This window comes from Rhincodon typus, chromosome 16 (assembly GCF_021869965.1).
Source record: "Rhincodon typus isolate 14 chromosome 16, sRhiTyp1.1, whole genome shotgun sequence".
Taxonomy (NCBI): domain Eukaryota; kingdom Metazoa; phylum Chordata; class Chondrichthyes; order Orectolobiformes; family Rhincodontidae; genus Rhincodon; species Rhincodon typus.
In genome coordinates, this window is record NC_063347.1 from 39,355,601 (window position 1) to 39,370,041 (window position 14,441).

Here is a 14,441-nt window from a genome sequence, read left to right on the forward strand (position 1 = left end):
CCAGTGTTCTAACCCTGGAATACTTCACTTCATTAAAATGTTCCATATCTCTCTGAATGGCTTCTCTATCACATACTGAGGTCAATATTTCAGGTTAATTTCAGTACTTCCTGCATCTCAGCAAGGTTAATGTTCAAATTTAGTTCTGTAAATAATGTTTACTTGCATTTGTGCAAAATATGCAAACTTGAATTTTAAGAACCCTATTAATCAATAGGCAGCATTGTTTTCATAGTCAACATGGGAATAAACCTATTGTACATATTGTAAACCTACAGCTATGTTGCATTGATTATTGACTTTCCTCAGAAAGACTTTCATTTGCAGATTACAATTCAATCTGAATCTTCCAATTACATTACAGTCATAATAAACTGGGAAAGCAACATCCCAACAACAACCTAAATACGATCTCAATAAATCTACTATAGTTGCATTAAAATTATAACTCCCCCATCATAATTTATCAACACGCAGTATGATGAAACAGAAATAAAACAAAAACTCAAGTTAATAAAACCAACAAATAACACGGGGGCCTACAAACCAGAAAACTGATTTTGTGCTTCAGGTTAGTTTATAAACTACTTAAGCTTTTCTTTCAGGGCTTATTATCTGAGTCATAGGTTTGATAAAGAGTAGAAAACACATGATTTAAGAAATTATGAAAACATGCGAACACCCACAGCACAAGGCAACACCAAACATGAGAACAGTAAATGAGAAGTTGAGGTAAGTCAGGCACAAATGATCAAGCGATGCCTCTTCTGGCTTCTTAAAATATATTGCAAATTGTAAGAGAAAGGAAATACTGAACAAGTTGTTCCAGTTTTCAGTATTAGGAAAGAATTATTCATCATACCTCATGTCTAATTGTTGAATACAACACAGCAGAGATACAGCTAGGAGAAAGTGTGCATAATGTGGCATTTTTGGAGCCCGGATAAAACAAGCCACTAGTTATATTTCATTTGTTCAACTAACTATGAAAGAATGTCAAAATAAAATGGAATAGAATAGAATGGTAAAGTAGCTAGTATTGATACTTTTAAGACTAAGACTGGAAAATTAATAAATGGCAGAAATAAGGTCATGGCAAATTCTGAACAATTATTTTAAATTTGTCTTCAAAGTAGAAGACACAAAAAGCCTCCCAAGAATAAGGGGAAATTTGAAACTGAAAGGTAGGGAAGATTCACAACAATCAGTACTTTGATAGAAAAAGTACTAGGAAAACTAATGAGATTAAAAGCTTACAAATTCCCTGGATGTGACAGTGTGCATCCTAAAACAATTGGCCACAGAGATAGCAGACGTGTCGACTAAAATCTTCTAAAACTTCCTTGAATACAAAAGGTCTGAGAAAATTGTAAAACTACAAATAGCACATCCATTCAAAAAAAAAGAGAGCAGGGAACAATTAACCAGTCACTGGGAACATACTGGGATCCATACTGAATAGAAACAGGTCATATAGAAAATCACAATAAAACTGATTATGTTTGAAAAATTTATAACAGTTCTTTCAGGATGATTATGATGTGAATGTACAAGGCACGATTAGTAAAGTTTGCAAACGATACAAAATTAGGAAGCATTGTTAATGGCGAAGAAGGTTATCAAAAATTACAGAGGATCTTGATCAGGCAGACAAGTGGGCTGAGGATTGACAAATGCAATTCATACAGATAAGTGTGAGGTGTTGCACTTTGGAAAGTCAAACCAAGGTAGGACTTATACAGGGTGGTGAAGAAGGCATTTAACATGCTGGCCTTCATCGATCAAGACATTGAGTGTACGAGTTGGGACATTATGTTACAGTTATATAAGTCATTGATGAGGCCGCATTTAGAGTATTGTGTACAGTTTTGGTCACCCTGTTATAGGAAAGACATAGTTAAACTGGAAAGTGTGCAAAGAAGAGTTACGAGTCTGTTGCCAGGACTAGTAGCCTGAGTTATAGGGAGAGATTGGCCAAGAGAGTACTTTATTCCTTGGAACGTTGGAGAATGAGTGGTGACCATGAGGGCGTAGATAGGATGAATGCATATAGACTTTTCTCCAGGATTGGGGAATTGAAAACTAGAGGGCATAGGCTTAAGGTGAGAGGGGATAGATTTAAGAAGGACCTGAGGAGCAACTTCTTCACACAAAGCGTGGTGTATATATGGAATGGGCTGCCGGAGAAATTGGTTAAGGTAGGTAGAATTGCAACATGTAAAAAACATTTGGATAGGCACATGGATGAGAAGGGTTTAGAGGGATATGTACCAAATGCAGGCAATTGGAACTAGCTGATAGAGCACCATGAACACAGCAGGCCAAGCAGCATCATAGGAGCAGGAAGGCTGCTTGGCCTGCTGTGTTCATCCAGCTCTACACCTTGTTATCTGAGATTTTCCAGCATCTGCAGTTCCTACTATCTCTGAGAGAGCACCATGGTCAGCATGGACCAGGTTGGGCCAAAGGGCCTGTTTCCATGCTGCATTACTCTATGACTTTTATGACTCTATGTAACAAGCAAGGCAGATAAACAGGAACATGCAGATCTATTGTATTTTGACCTCCAAAAAGGATTCAATATGATGCAACACAAAGGGTCAGCATACAAGTTACAAGGTCATGGTTTAGAAGCAATGTCTTAATATAGATAGAAAATTGGTTACATAACAACAAACAAAGTCAGATTCAATATCTTGTCTAATTGCAACAAGTGCAATATCAACCTGATTAGAGCTGGGATCTCAACTACTTGTTATCTATATTGATAACATGGTTGTATGGACAGCGTGTATTGTAGCCAAATTTACTTGTGACACAACGATAGGTTGGAAAATAACTTGTGAGGAAGCCACGGAATGGAGTGGGCAAAAATTTGGAAGAAGAATTATAATGTGGAAAATTGTGACATTGTCCATTTTGGCAGAAAGAATAGAAAACTAGATTATTATTTAAACAGAGAGAGCTTGGTGAATGCTGCTGCACTGAGGTCAGATTCACAAAAAGTTCACACACAGATAAAACAAAGCATTAGGAAGGCAAGTAGAATTTTGGCCTTTACTCCAAGGGAGTTCAAGTATATAGATAGGGAAGGCTTGCACAGGACATCCATAAGATTTCATTCGGAGTATAGTTTTGGTTTCCTTACTTAGGGAAGAATATATGTGCACTGGAAACAGTTCCACAAAGGTTCACTATAGGCTGGTTCCAAGGATGGAAGGTTTTAAGAACATAGTACATAGTACAGTACAGCACAGTACAGGCCCTTCAGCCCACGATGTTGCGCCGACCTATTATCCTACTAAGATCAAACTACCCTGCATACCCTACATTTTACTATCCTCCATGTGCCTAAGAGCCGCTTAAAAGTCTCTAAAGTATCTGACTCCACTACCACTGCCAGCAGCGCATTCTACATACCCACCATTCTCTGCGTGAAGAACCTTCCTCCAATCTCCTTAAAATTATGTCCCCTCATAATAGTAATTTCTGCCCTGGGAAAAAGTCTCTGGCTATCCACTCTATCTATGCCTCTCATCATCTTGTACACCTCTATCAAGTCACCTCTTATCCTTCTTTGGTCCAATGAGAAAAGCCCTAGCTCCCTCAACCTTTCCTTATAAGACCTGCCCTCCAGTCCAGGCAGCATCCTGGTAAATCTCCTCTGCACCCTCTCTAAAGCTTCCACATCCTTCCTATAATGAGGTGACCAGAACTGAACACAATATTCCAAGTGTGGTCTAACCAGGGTTTTATAGAGCTGCAGCATAACCTCGCAGCTCTTAAACTCAATTCACCTGCCAATGAAAGCCAACACACCACAAGCCTTCTTTACAACCCTATCAACTTGGGTAGCAACTTTGAGGGATCTATGGACGTGGACCCCAAAATCCCTCTGTTCCTCCACAATGCCGAGATTCCTGCCATTAACCCTGTATTCTGCATTCAAATTCTTATGAGGAAGGGCAAATCGGTGGAACTATACACAATGGAGTTCAGAGCAATGAGAGGTGAGCTTAGTGAAAAACGTTAGATTCTGGGGAGGTTAAAATGTTTCCGCTAGGAACACAAGGCGCGTTTGAAAATAAAGGGTGTCTCATTAAGACAGTCAAGGAGGGAGTTTGTCTCTTAAAGGAACGTTTGTACATTCAGGAAAGTGCATGTTCAGTTGAGGAGTAGGCTAAGAGAGCAGAATACGCTGTTGTGGCTCTGGCATATCTTTTACGCTCCTGATAGAGGCTTCCAGGTGGATATTGACCAGAAAGAGAACCAGTCAATTTCCATTCCCTAACCCAGCGATGCCGAGGCCTCGGGTAGCTCAGCGCGGTTCACCATAGAGCTTTCCTATTCTGTATAATTCCGCTAATCACCATGTTAAAAGACTTTAAACCTCGGGACCGATCGAGTCCATCTCACAGAAGCTGGCTGTACATAATTGGTAATAATATGCATTTACTTAAAGCTGTAGACATTAGCCAAGTGCGACAATTCAAATCCTGCAATAGCACCATGAATAGCTCTCAACCTCCCTCCTCCACCACGCCAACTCAAACAAAAATCTCCGAACAAGGTTCAACCAAGGCGAAGTTACCCAGTTGCCCGAGTTTTAACGGACTGTTTAGACAGTCAGTGGTTTGCAGGCTGAAGTTTGGAGTGGCCTCTGCTGCGTTTTAAATGGGGATATCGTGTAGCCCTGGCTTTTATTTTCCTGTTCGATCGGGGGTAGGCCCAGTAAAGCCCTGGTCTTGTCGGTAATGAAGCCGGGGTACTCGCTCATGCAGGCGCAGGGCAGCGATCGCTACACTGGGGAGCCGCGGAGACATTGTATCCTTCGGCAGCGTTCGATACCTGGGCCGACGTTCCACAGCCGAGCGCGGCGCCATCGCAAGGTGCAACGTTCCAATGTTTCCCCGGACAGTGCACAGGCCAGAAGCGGTCCCTCTCTGTGCAAAAAACCAAACACCCACTTCAGAGAAAATCGTAATGAAGCGTTGATCCTCGATTGGGGTTGCCAGAAAATGCAAGATGAACTGGTTAAGATGCTACACGAGTGTCGCCGGTTGTTTTGTCAGTTACTTAAAAGTCATTTTGTTCATGCAACATTTAGAGGATTTGATGTAAACTGCTTTTTTAAATAACTACAATCTGACCCCACAACCAAAGATGTATTTCCCTCCCCATCCCTAACTGCCTTTCGTAGGGACCGCACTCTCTGCGACTCCCTCACCTGCTCCACACTCCCCCCTAACCCCATCATCCCCCCCCAGCACCTTTTCCTGCAACCACAGGAAGTGCTACACCTGCGGCTAGACCTCCCCTCTCACCTTCATTCAAGGCACAAAACAAACCTTCCACTGCAGACAGAGGTTCACCTGCACATTCATCAACATGGTCTACTGCATCCGCTGTTCCCAACGTGGCCTCCTCTACATCGGTGAGACCAAGCGGAGACTTGGAGACTGCTTTGTACAGCACCTGCGCTCTGTTCGCGACAAACAACAACACCTTCTGGTCGCGAACCATTTCAGCTCCCGCTCCCACTCCCTGGGTGACATATCCATCCTGGGCCTCCTCCAGTGTCACAATAACACCACCCGCAAACTGAAGGAGCAGTACCTCATATTCCACCTTGGGAGCCTGTAGCCCAATGGCCTAAATGTGGATTTTACCAGTTTCAAAATCTCCCCACCCCCAGTCTCATCCCATGACCAACTCTCCCTCTCATCCATGCCTCCTTAACCTGACACAATCTGTCCATCATCTCTCCCACCTATCCGCCCCTACCATCTCACTGACCAATCCCCACCACTGCCTACCTGCACTCACCTGTCACCATACCACCTACCTTCCCCAACCCCACCCCTTCTCTCTATTTATTTCTGAGCTCCTTCCCCCTCCCCATTTCTGAAGAAGGGTCCTGACCCAAACCATCAACTTTCCTGCTCCTCTGATGCTGCCTGGCCTGCTGTGTTCCTCCACCTCCACACTGTGTTATCTCTGACTCCAGCATCTGCAGTTCTTACGATCTCTTATAATCCATTGATTTTTTTTTTAGATAGGGTATACAGACTTGCATATAATTCAAATTATTTTACAGCATTGACATACAAAATACACAGGCCACTGTGTAGAATAACTTGCATTTATATCTTTCCACACACAAATGCATCACTAAGTGTTTACAATAGAAATTCTAAGGGTCACTCGACCCGAAACATTAACTCTGATTTCTCTCCACAGATGCTGCCTAAACTGCTAAGCTTTTCCACCAATTTCTGTTTTTGTACCCTTCTGGATAATGCCGTTTCAAGTGGTAACAATAATGTTAAAAAAACACAATTTCCATTGTACTTCCTTACATTATTTTAAAGCTATAGACTCTTGTTACCGACCAGAAAAGAAATGTTTTTTTCTCTCGATTTATTCCATCAAAACCCCTCACATTATTTTGATTACTTCTAGTACATCTCCACATAATTTCCCTATTCTGAGGAAACGCAATCGTAACTTGTCCAAACTTTATCAGAATGATGTACAATATTTAAAAGTTGTGTCATAATTAGTAAATCATAAATGTTTCATTGCCTTGATTACAAAGACCCTGTATCTCATGCACTTCATCTCGCCTTATCTTCACCAGCCACCTGTCAAAGTTTTGTGAAGTGCGTATGTAATTTGATTTTTAGATATTTAATTTGTTTCCTCTAAATTTCAGTCAATTCAATTTGTGAATAATTAGATAAATCTACTTTCATATTACTGAAAAAAAAAACATTTTGTCAAGTTTTTTTGTGCTCAGGACAATTTGCAAGAAATACGAACAAAGGGAGAAAATGCTTACTTTGTTCATATTCATCTTAACTAATTAAGGTACAAACAATGATTGAATAGTGAATTTCAGATTATTAAAGAAAGAAGGCATACTTAGACTTCCAAATAATAACTTGCAAATTCATCCAGTTGGGCAGCATGTGGTTAGCACTGCTGCCTCACTGCGCCAGGGACCCAGCTTCCGTTCCAGCCTTGGGGGACTGCGTGGAGTTTGCATATTTTCCCCATGTCTGCTGGGTTTCTTCTGGGTGCTCTGGTTTTCTCCCACAGTCCAAAGATGTGAACGTTAGGCGGATTGTCCATGTTAAATTGCCCCACAGTGTCCAGGGATGAGCAGGCTAGGTAGATTAGCCATGGGAAATGCAGGGTTACAAAGAACAAACCAGCACAGGAACAGGCCCATCAGGCCTGTGGCGACACGTTCTGCCCTTCCAAACTAAAACTGTCTTCACTAACAGGATCCATATCCCTCTGTTCCCCTCCTATTCATGTATTCATACAGGTCCTTCTTGAATAGTGCTATTGTGTCTGCTTCCACCACCAGCACATTCCAGGCACTCACCACCCTTTGTGTGAAAAACTTACCTCACACATCTCTTTTAAATTTCCCACCCCAGACTTTGAACCTGTGACCCCTTGTAATTGACCCCCCCACCCTAGTTATGGGGACAAGGTGGGTTGAGTTGGGATGCTCTTCGGAGGGTCAGTGCAGATCAGTAGGCCAAATGGCTTCTGACTGCACTGTAGGGTTTCTATAATTCACTGCCCATTGAAGCATATGTTTGGTTTCACCCGCTCAAGATGTTATTTTATATATGACCCCACTTGCAGAGATTGATGTATTCTTAAAAATATTGAGTACTTGGCTAACAAAAAAAATGCAGACCTCTGGGTTTTAATCCTTAGATGAACACCACATCAAGGGGTCAGGAGAGTTTTTTTTAAATTAATCTGTTCAGAGGTATTATTATACACAGCCGGAGCAGATGGGACTAGAACCTAGGCCTTCTGGAACAGAGAAAGGTACACTACAAATTTGCTACAAACCTTTGTTGTTGGCATTGATTGGGTCAGTCTGGCTGTTGTTTTGTAAATTTCACGTGTTCTTTTCTGTAAATTGACAGTGGTTGCATGTTCATCACTGTGCTAAATCCAGATTTTCTAATTTTTCAGTTGATAATACCCAATCCAAATGAACAAATGTGTATCATGCATGACAGAGAAGAATCTTTCTTAACCAATCTTAATCTGATCGTGAATACTCCATTCATAGTACTCGATTCAGACTCCACCAAGACTATAGTTTCTTGAACACAATTTAAAAATTTTTCTAGATTCATCCAAATTTTTCCATTTAATTTAAAATAAATCTTTCCAATACACTTATTAATTGCATAAATTCACTGTTTAAAACTAAATTACTTTTATAATTATCTATTTAGTGACTGGCTACTGCTTCTTTTTGTATATGTAGTTAATGACCTGAAATGTCTACAGAAGCTACATGTTACTGTTAACATGGATTCCTTGACCTTGTTACTTAATATAGTGAATACAATAAAAAGGTGACTATTTCAAAGCTAGAAAATGACAAACCGGGACTCCCTATATATGCCCTCAAAATAGCACCACTGTGATTATATCACTCTCTCCAAACTTATTTGAAGATTCTTAATTTCACACTTTGATGCAGTTTAATGTAGGTGTCCTATATCTGCTAATTTCAGCAACCTATTTTCTACAAAGAAGTGGGAGATGCATGTCAAATGAATTTTTCAAGCAGGAACCAAGCCAAATTCAATAAGTTGAGAGGGCACATGAAGAGGAAAATAAGACTAGCAAATAAATAGGCTGTTAATATAAAGGAGAACTAAAATCTTCAATGAGCATTTAAATTGTAAATGGAAGGAAAAGACAAGATTAAGCTTGTTTGGGACAATGAGTGATACGTGTAAGGTAATATCAGAATACCTCAATTAGTACCTTGTTTAGTGTTTATTATAGGAAGGGTGACAAAATATCAGCAGAAGCAGAAATAGTAAAGATAATAGATGCAGTGAATATTAATAGAATGTACAGGAAGGTTGCTTGCACTTAAAGTAGATTAATTCCATGGTCCAGATGAGTTGCATCCCAAGTGCTAAAGGAAGAGAGGTAGAGGTAGCAAAAGTGCTGGCCATAATCTTTCCAAGAAGCAGGGAAAATGCCGCGCCAGATGATTAGAAAGAGAAAAATGTGTCGCCCTTACTCAAGAATAGGTAAATACATTCTATTTGTCATATTTTCAGAAACCACAATGTGGTGGCAATGGCTTCGTGGTATTATTACTGGGTTATTAATCCAGAGATCTAGGCAATGTTCTGGGGGACCTGGGTTCAAACTCTGCCATAGTAGATGAAGGCATTTGAATTCAATAGAAATCTGAAAGTAAGAATCTAATGATGACTATGACACCATTATTGATTGTCAAGAGAAAGCCTTCTCGTTCACCAATGTACCTTAAGGAAGGAAACTGCCATTCTTACATGGTCTGGCCTGCACGTTAGCTTGCCTTAATATTCATTTGTGGGTGGCACAGTGGCTCAGTGTTTAGCTTTGCTGCGTCACAGCACCAGGGACCCAGGTTCGATTCTACCATCAGGTGACTGTCTGTGATGAGTTTGCATGTTTTCCCTGTATCTGAGTGGGTTTCCTCCAGGTGCTGCAGTTTCTTCCCACAGTCCAAAGATATGCAGGTAAGTAGATTGCCAAGCTAAATTGCCAATAGTGTCCAGGGATGCACAGGCTTGGAGAATGGATTAGCATTGGGAAACACAGGGTTACAGGGACGAGGTAGGTCTGGGTGGGATGCTCTTCGGAGGGTCGGTGTGAACTTGATGGACCAAATTGCCTGTTTCCACACTGTAGGGATTGTATGATTATTCTGGCTTGAATTGTTCACTGCCACTAACCTCTTCAACTCTGTTAAATAAGGCTTGAACAAGAAAAACAGGCCCTGATGGGGCATCTCTTGTTTTCTATTTGGGGTCCAGAATTATCAGTGGTTGAGGATAGAGCTTCTAAACAGTAGAAGCACTTCTCTTAGCAATGTAATGTATTGCTTGATAGCAATAGATGTAATTTACATGACTAGTCAGGCAGAATTATGAAAGTCTGTCTAGATCTATACAGACTATATCTGCTCCTTTTGGATACTTGTGCATAACTCAACCCAAAAACTGTATAACATCATCCGATTGGGTGGAGTTCAATGCAACATGAACATAAACTCCTTCAGAGCCAATGCCTTATACGTTACTGGTGATTTAAACTGGTTAGTTTAACATTAATAGTAAATAAGGTATAGGAACAATAATAAGGGAAACAAATCAATTCACATTTGAAGACGTTTGCTCAAAGACAGAAATCTCTCATTGGTAAAGGGTAGATCAGGCTTTATTAATCCCAGCTAGCTGAACAGCTTGTGGGTATGACTGATATAGCCAGAAACCTTTAGACCATCTGAAGGAGAGGTGGTAGACTATTCTCTCCAGTTTAAAAGTAAAAGCTAAAGAATTTATTTTCCCTCACCAGTTGCAGTAAGCTATGGTTTTTAACCAATAAATCAGAGGCCTTATAATTTGTAAACCAGTTGCTTTGTGTGTCCTGCAAGGAAGCGAAAAACATTTGGAGGATGCAGATCAATAAGTAGCAAGTCCTGGCAAGCAAAAGGGTCTCAGATTAGAATCATAGAATCCATACAGGAGCAAAAAGAGGCCATTTAGTCCATCAAGCCTGCACCAACTTTCCAAGAGTGTCCCATCCAAACCCACCCCATCCCCATAAGCCTGAATTTCCCCATGCCTAACCCACCTAGGCTGCACATCCCTAGATACTATGGGGTAATTTAGCATGGCCAATCCACTTAACCTGTACATCCTTGGACTATGGGAGGAAACTGGAGCATTGGCAGAACATGCAAACTCCACACAGATGGGCACCCAAAGCTGGAATCAAACGTGGGTCCCTGGCACTGCGATGTAGCGAAGCTTACCACTGTGTGACTCATTCATCTCATCACAGTGAACCCTGTGGACAGCGACAGTGAACCAAGGAGGCGATGGCCTAGCGGTTTTATTTGCTGGACTGTTAATCCAGAGATCCAGATAACATTCTGGAGATCAGAGTTCAAATCCTGCCATGGAAGATAGTGGAATTTGAATTCAATAAGTATCTGGGGTTAAGAATCTAATGATGACTGTGAATCCATTGTCAATTGTTGGGAAAACCCCATATGGTTCACGAATACCTTTAGGGAAGGAAACTGCCATTCTTACCCGATCTGGCCTACATGTGACTCCAGGCCCATAGCAATATGGTTGATTCTTAACTGCTCTCTGGGAAATTAGGGATGGGCAATAAATGCTGCCTAGCCAGTGACGCCCTCATCCCGTGAATGAATTATAAAAACCATTGAACTGCCTTCCCAGTTTTCCTTCCACCCATAACACTTTTATATTGTGTCTTCCTGTATGGATATATAGGGGGAATTACATAAAGGAGTTAGAATTTGAAACACTAGAATTATATGTTGATAGTTCATAATTGTTTACCTGCATCTAGAATCGATTTACTTGTAATAAAAAGGAATTCTTGCTGAATACTGAAACCTGGTCCCTATTAACCCAGGGGGTCTTGAGGGCAGGTAAGTAGGGAATTTTGCATTTTTGGAAAACATCTTTAACTTTTGTACAACTCCAGGAATAGCAGGGCTTGACTTCCAGTGCATTATCCCAGTGCAGTATGACATCAGTTGTTGCTAAAGTGGCTGAGCATTTACATTTCTTTAATTTTTGAGTAACTCCCTTGGATAAACTATAACTCTCCTAAAGTACTGAATGAATAACCTCCCAATGGACACAAAATTATTTTACTTCACTATCTATTAAATGTGTGTCATTCACTTAATTTAAAATCAATTAATAGCTGGCCTAGCTGCCATCAGTCATAAAAAAAATCAAACAAAATTTATTGATAAAAGTAACACTGATCTGTAAAAATTAGTGCTATACAGAATTTTTTTTTTACTGGTATGTGTGTAAAACCTGAAGTGACCTTATCCAGGTTATTAAAACTGCATGGTTCTCTACCCTCCATCTAATTTTGCACATACCATTCCAGCTAATAAAAGTATTCTACCATTGAAATCATTTAACATCGTCCACAGTGGTTGCCCAACTTTCCTATAATAGTTATTTTTAAAATCAGTCTAATATTATTGCAATTATTATTAAAACCATTACTCAATTTGATGCTACATCCAAAGCCTACACAATGTTTAACTATTTGTATTCTGACCCTCATTCTGGTGTTTCCCATGGTCTTCAAATTTTCCCGAGTGAAATGTAAATTTTCCCGAGTGAAATGTAGGAGGCCACAGAAGCTAAATTAAAAATAGCTGTACTTTTCAATTCTGCCCAGCACTTATTCAACCTTTTATGATAAATACATGGTGCACAGGCTGCAACTTTGTTACTAAATAGAAAGATTTAGTCCTCCTTATTATGATACAACCCAACATTTTTTTTTACTTAATTTACAAGATTTTTGCATCAATTTCCAAATATTGTTTGATCCAATGCATGTTAAAGATCCTAAGTAAAATTTGTTTGGGCAATTTTTTTTCTAGTGTCCATAGAGTTTTATTTGTTCATGGGTTCAGTGTTGTTGGCTAGGCCAACATTTATTGTCCATCCCTAACTGCCTAGAGGACAGTTAAGAGTCAACCACACACTGCTATGGGTCTGGAGTTACATGTAGGCACAACAGAAAAGGCTGGAAGACTTCCTTCCATAAAGGAGATTAGTGAACCAGATGACAATCAAGTATAGTTTCATGATCACCATCAACACAGCTTTTCATTCCAGAATTTTGTTGAATTCATCTTTTACCATCTGCCATGGTGACATTTAAACATATGTTCCCAGAACATTAGCTTGGAGTTCTGGATGGCTAGTTCAGTGGCATTACCACAATGTCACCACTTCCTTCAAAATTAAGTTCACAAAGGTTTTCCTGAGAAGTGATAATAAATTAATTACAGAAGCCAGAAAAGATGTTAGTATCACAGCACAGCAGTAAAAACCTCAAATATATTTCCTACAAGCCTCAGATAAATTAATTTTGATCTAAATCATGTAAATCACGAAAGGTAAGACATGGAAATTTAAGTTGAGCAACCAACTAAAGCAAAATACATTTCATGTCACTTGATTAGTGTTGTCAGAATAGTTACTGCATTCTGTTAAAAGATTTTAGTCCAGCAATGCTCTATTAATTGGCTACAATTCTTGAGACAGCTTACCTTAGAGCAGCTGAGAGCCGGTGTGCAGCGGACAACGTTGGAGCAGAGCAAGGCCAGCAGTTGGACTGGGATCAGGTGCGAGTGGTCAGACCACATGTAGAAGCCCCTGCGCTCAGCTACTGCAATGTAATGTTTATTTGTAATTTGTTTGTGACTGTAATGTCTATCCATTTAACTATGTTATATTTTGAATTTACTATGAATCACTGTAAAGTGATGCAACTACTTTTTTATTCCTCTTTTTGTATCTAAGATTTGCAACTAGGTTCAAATGTGCCTAAGATGGCGCCATTAGTGGCAAAATTGTAAAACTTTTCACTGTACTCCTGTACTTGAGTACACTTGGCAACAAAGAATATTCTATTCTATTTTCTATTTTATAAGTGGTGGGGAATGGGCCCTCTTGTGGTGCAGTTGGTAATTTCTCTACCCCTGGACCAGGAGGCACTGTGTGGGATTCACCCAGGCATACAGAAAGTGGAAGTTGATTGCTGAGAGAAAGAGGAGCCTGAAGGGAGGAGAAAGCGAACAAAAGAGAAATGGTGGGTGTGGGCCCTCTTGTGGTAGTTTCCCTACTCCTGGACCGGAAGGCCTGCGTTCAAGACCCACCTGCTCCAGCAGTGTGCAATAACATCTCTGAACAGGCTGATGAGAAAAATAGGTTAATAAAAAGTTACAAGTCAAAGAAATGGCATGGGAGTGGTTCAGTCTTTGCATGGAAGAGAAAGGCACAATGGGTCAATTGCCTTAACCTGTATTGTATGATTCTGAGCATGAGACTATATTTCTGGTTCTGAATCATTAAAATGCCTATTACTATACCATATTTAGACTACAGATAGAACTTAGCCATCTATTGTACCTATCCTATAAATCAATGGTGCATTATCCAGGAATCATATGGTTTATCAGTCCAACTGGTCATCATACAGAGGAAATTATTACGGACATTTTAAGGCAGAAACCTGAGGAAATGAAAAGTTTATTGAAGGAAGCTTTTTTTTAAGGAAAAGTAAAACTTTGAAAAGCAATAATGGTCATTGTGAATAAAACATGCATTGTGATTTATTCAATGCCATTAATAGGAAGAACATGAAAGTGAAAGCATATTAATGATATGGTTGGAAGAAACCATTATACAGTTCCACAACCAAATATTAACAAATTAAATTGTGCATATCACACAGCAATGAAATTATCAAATTACTGGAATCTTCAGAAAAAAATATCTTCGCCAATATCAGGATAATTATTCCAAGTAATTCTC

At 40.0% G+C, this 14,441-nt stretch overlaps 1 protein-coding gene across 1 annotated transcript in view; it reads right to left on the reverse strand.

The window, feature by feature from the left end:
- eogt (EGF domain-specific O-linked N-acetylglucosamine (GlcNAc) transferase) overlaps positions 1–4,883 on the reverse strand; it is a 63,444-nt gene extending 58,561 nt beyond the window's left edge. The window contains exon 1 of the mRNA XM_048606737.1: positions 4,849–4,883. Within this exon, the coding sequence (XP_048462694.1) occupies positions 4,849–4,883 (35 nt within the window). The remainder of the gene's footprint in view (positions 1–4,848) is intronic.
- Positions 4,884–14,441: the final 9,558 nt, after the last annotated feature.